This window comes from Rhagoletis pomonella, unplaced genomic scaffold (assembly GCF_013731165.1).
Source record: "Rhagoletis pomonella isolate Grant_MI unplaced genomic scaffold, Rhpom_1.0 Rhpom_scaffold_00005, whole genome shotgun sequence".
In the NCBI taxonomy this organism is placed as follows: domain Eukaryota; kingdom Metazoa; phylum Arthropoda; class Insecta; order Diptera; family Tephritidae; genus Rhagoletis; species Rhagoletis pomonella.
Window position 1 is genome coordinate 12,791,050 of NW_023458559.1, and position 5,043 is coordinate 12,796,092.

The window sequence follows — 5,043 nt, forward strand, 5'->3', positions numbered from 1 at the left end:
TTGAGTTTTATATGTTATCGTATTCTGCAACTACTCTTCCATGTGTATGTGAAATCCCCATTCCGCCAGCTAGGCTATTTAAAAAGTTATGGACGAACATATTTTGGTTTCCCCATTAGGTTAACATTACAATCCAAATGTTTAAAACGTTTTTCTCGAATACAGGTTTTTTCTAATTAAAAAAATTGTGGCTTTTGGAAACATCACTACCCAATATCAAGTTTTTGTATAACAATGTTCAGGACTAGGAAGAAGCAGAATAAAAACATTTAAAAGTGCAAGACTATGGGCTTGTTCGAGGCACGTAATAAAAGCGGCAATACTGCTGCTCTGATTGTCGTTTGCAACCCTGGTGCAACTGCTCAGCTGATACTTTTCTGATGTTCAGCGCTTGTTTTGCATAGATTGACAAAAATTAATACGCAAATTAAAAATAATGGAGTTTTCTATAAATATTTTGCTGGATAATTTCGAAACGGACGGTAATTTTCTTATGATAATGGCAAAAAAAAGAATGAAGCGCATAAAGAAAAGAAATTGGATGAGACAGGAATTGTGTCGGAGGAGAAATGTGACGAAAACGGTTCACTTTTTTAAAACGATTAAATTGTATCCAAATGACATTTATTTTACACATTTTCGGATGTCCCGTGAAACATTTAGTGTAAGTTGTGTGACTTTGATTTTGAAATAAAAAATTGTAATAGGTATATTTATAGAAATTGAAGACTGAACTCGAACCATTTTTTTCAAATGTTCCCGGTGAGTACTCATTGGAGCAGAGCTTGCACATAACATTATGGAAACTGGGCAATAGTAGGGTCACCTATCGTGAACTTTCTGACAGATTTGGTATTGGAAAAGGAACAGCCCACAAAGTCTTTTTTAAAACCGTTGAAGCTATATGTAAGCTTAAAAAACGAGATTTCTTGGCCATCTGCTTCTCAGCAGACCAAGATCATCGAAGATTTCCAAGAAAGCCGGGTGAACTCCTTTCCATTTGTAGTAGGGTGCCTGGATGGAACCCATTTCCACATAAACACCCCGAGGACAGATGCCATAAGCTATTATGATCGAAAAGGAAGCTATTCAATAATTATGCAGGTATGCGTTTCCAAAATATTTCTTAAAAAAAAAATTATATAAGTTGGTATCATATTTCTAGGCCATATGCCACAGCGCCTTTCGTTTTTTGGATGTTTTTATCGGCTTTCCGGGCAGCTGCCACGACGCTAACGTGTGGAAAAATAGCCCACTTTACAAAGGAATAGCTTCTGGACAGATTCATCTAGCTAAAGATGCTGTAATTTTAGCAGACTCAGCATATCCTCTTTCCAAATACATAATGGTTCCATACAGAGATAATGGACATTTGTCAAGAGAAGAGAAGCAGTTTAATTACTATTTAAGTTCTACTCGCGTTTTTATTGAGCAAGCCTTTGGAATTTTAAGGCAGAAGTTTAAGATTTTAAATCACATAGATGTGAAATCTCAAAAAGATATTTCAAAAGTCGTGTTAGCTTGTTCAATTTTACATAATTTCATAATACGAAATAGTACAACAAATTTCGAAGTTGAGAATACGTTTGTAAATTTAGAAGATGGAAATAATCCAGAAATCGAATTACCGGAAAACATCAATGACACTAATGAAGGCGTTGAAAAAAGAAATAATTTAAAGATGTTATTTGTTTCATAATGGTTTTTATTTACATATGTACATGCACACATTTTCCTTTTGTTACATTGAACTCATTTTTATTTTTAATGTCTACATTTGTATGCATATACATATTTGCACTACATAAATTATTAAATAAAATCATATTCATTTCAGATAAACTTTTTTTAAACAAAATTAATTTCTCCGTTTATGTTATTAAATAAAGTCACATTCAATTCAGATAAATTTAAAAAAAATAAAGTTTTGTTATATGACTCAGTTCCGCGTCCTCATCTCTAACACTTTTCTCAACTCCTCCATGGCTTTAATTTTCTCCTTTTCAATTTCCAATTTTTCTTTTTCCAACTTCAATACTTCCTCATGGCGCTTTTGTTCATTGGCAGCTTCTTCCTTGAAGAATACAAGTGTTTCATTTGCTGAAGGCTTACTGCGTTTTCTTGGCGTGCTTGCAACACTCGTTTCAAAGTCTCTTCCATCCGAATCACTCTCATTTTCATTAACATTTATTTCACTCAATCCTGGAAGAGAGGACTGCAGATTTTGCTCTGGAGGTTGAATGGAGTGTCGCCTGCCATACACATTATCGAAGTCATCATAAAAATCCCATGTTGTGGCATCCCTCCCAGTTGAGTTGTTCCGCTTTTTGATCCTTTTATATGACGCCAGCAAGTTCAAAAACTTTCTTTGGATCACTTCTTTCGACTGCGTGATTTCAGGGTTCACCTCTTTCATTTTCACCAGGACTTTGCCCCAGAGGACCGATTTTTTCTTTTTTCCTGCAACGAATTCCGGCTCCATATCTAGCCGACACCGTATTAGCAATTTATTTAAAGTGCTGCTCAGGTTTTCACTGAAATATACAATAAACACAAATATTGTTAGATAATGTATATGTATATGATAAATTAAAAATAATACATTTTAATATAAACTATTTTGCTCACCTTTCGTCTTCCATGGCAATCGTGCAAACAAAAAAATTTGTGATGCCGATTTACTTGACTTTGCGCGCAACAATTTCCGAATTTTTTACAGTCAGAACGCGATGCTTTTGCCAATGTTGCCACAATTTCACATCGAACGTGATACTTTAAGAAATCGTGCAACACAGCTGTTGTGATTGCAACTCGAACAAGCCCTATATCAGGCACGCACGATGTAACGATTTCAAAATAGAAAGCTTTGTAAAACCGGGAAAAGGCGTGCCTCAGCAAATAAAATGTAGATATTCATATTCATTATTGTAGAAGGGCGTAATTAGAACCCTAATAAAAAATAAATAACTACATTCAGTACATAGATAGATGGTGCACGCCAAGGAGAGCGCGCGTTTTTAGCGCTTTCGCACTTATTTAAAATTTGATTATAAGCGTAATTTTGAACTACCCATTCTGAAATTTTTACAGGCTTTACATAAGTATTTGAAGAACAGTTTTCAATAAAATATAAAAAAAAAAATCATTACTAAATTTGAAAAAAAAAATTAATTTGTTATTATTTTTTTAATATCCAATTTGTTGTATTAAAAAATAATTGTATCGACTTCTCATATGAAAGCCAAGAAAAAGTCATAAATGGTACGATGATTAAGTTTGTTTTTTATTAAAATGCTTGTTTTCGCGGAGCATATATTAAAAAGTTATTTTTTGGCATGCTTAAAGTTCAAAAAAATATATGTCGGAAACTGTATGTGTCAAATTAAAATAAAAAAATACGTGTCAAATTTTACCCGAAGAATGCAAAGAAAAATAATTTGAGCGGAAAAAAATTTTTAGTGTAAATTTTGCATGGATTGACCCATATATACATAGTTTAGGGATAATAAAAACAATATTTCAACAATATGTAACAAAATCACAAACCGATACGAATTTGCAGCTAAGAGTTAAGGCGCTGGCCCATTGCAGGCTTGCTTTGCACGCCTTGCTTACTTTAATTTGCTTTGATTTACTTCAAAAACTCGTTTTGCCAAATGGCGGCTTGGAACGCTGTCAAAGCAGCCAGCTGTGTAGTTAAAAAGTCAAGATCTGTTTCCTTACACTAAGAATCATTTTGCCATAAAATTCCAGAAAATTAAAAAAAAAATAAATACAAAACAATCTTTTCAGATTTATTTTTAAATGAATGTGAATTAAATTTTGCATTTCAAAGAAATGATAATAATTATACATACATACATTTAAACCTATGTGTACATTTATTAGAAACAAAAAACTAAAAAAAAAAAATCGATTTTTCAAGAGACGACTTACCAGTAATTTGACATCATTAATCATAAATTACTGACGTCATAAATATCGCTAGCTTTGTGTGAAAAGTTGATAAGTCTACATTTTATGAAGCCTCAAATGACATACGCACATACGTGAATAGACAGGGGGCGGCTGCATTGAACCTTTAACGCCACTGTGGAGTTGGTAATGAAAATACAGATACCAGGGCAGAAACAAAGAGAACCACATTTCTAAAGAAATAGTGCAAAAAAGCGCATACGCATACGCAAAAGTTAAGTTTTATTTTCTGAGCAAAAAATAAAACTCAAGATATAACGATATTTTCCGAGCAAAAAATAAAACTTAAAACGTAACCATTATTTTCCGAGCAAAAAATAAAACTTAAAACGTAACCATTATTTTCCGAGCAAAGAATAAAACTTAAAACGTAACGGTTATTTTCCGAGCAAAAAATAAAACTCAGTTAATAACGATTAAAAAGAGATTTTTATAATAAAACTTATAACCGTTACGGTCCCTGAAAATAATACGAAATTTTTTAACAGAGAACGAATCCTTCTGATTTATATGGAGTTTTGCTTTGCTTTAAACACGCAAAATAATGTATTCAAAGTTCCTGTAAAATTTGTAAAATTGTACTTAACAACTTTTTACTTTATCCAGCGACATCTTAAATATAAATATGGAAACATAGATTACTTTTTATTAAACTTTGAATTACTAATATTATACATATATTTTTTTAAATTACGTAAGACAATTTTTGTACATAAAAGTCTGCAGCAGTTTGTTTGAATTGATTTAGAACGGGAACATATCTTTTTGTCAAAAGCCTACGAAACGCTTTCAAATAAAACATTTGCCTATTTGAAACTTTGAGGCGCTTAAAGCAAGTGAAGCAAAGCGGCCATTTGGCCACCCTTCATACGTTTTAGTATGTTCCAAATAACTTTTGACAGTTTTCAAAGCTAAGCAAGCAAAGCAAGCCTGCATTGGGCCAGCGCCTTTATTTACGTTAAACTGTCAAATAGCCGAATGAAGAAGAGGCGGGTGTTTAACCCAACGAGTAATTATCCACAGTATTTTTGCGAAGGTTCTGCGTAGGCGGTCTTTGGCCGCGCTTAG

The 5,043-nt window shown here is 33.0% G+C and overlaps 1 protein-coding gene across 1 annotated transcript; it reads left to right on the plus strand.

Moving 5' to 3' along the window:
• The first annotated feature begins 323 nt into the window (after positions 1–323).
• Positions 324–1,768, plus strand: LOC118738721 (protein ALP1-like). Its single transcript, XM_036469645.1, has 2 exons — positions 324–1,104; positions 1,166–1,768. Exons 1-2 carry the CDS (start codon positions 1,099–1,101, stop codon positions 1,697–1,699), a joined length of 540 nt encoding a protein of 179 aa, XP_036325538.1. The 5' UTR covers positions 324–1,098; the 3' UTR covers positions 1,700–1,768.
• The last annotated feature ends 3,275 nt before the right edge of the window (positions 1,769–5,043 follow it).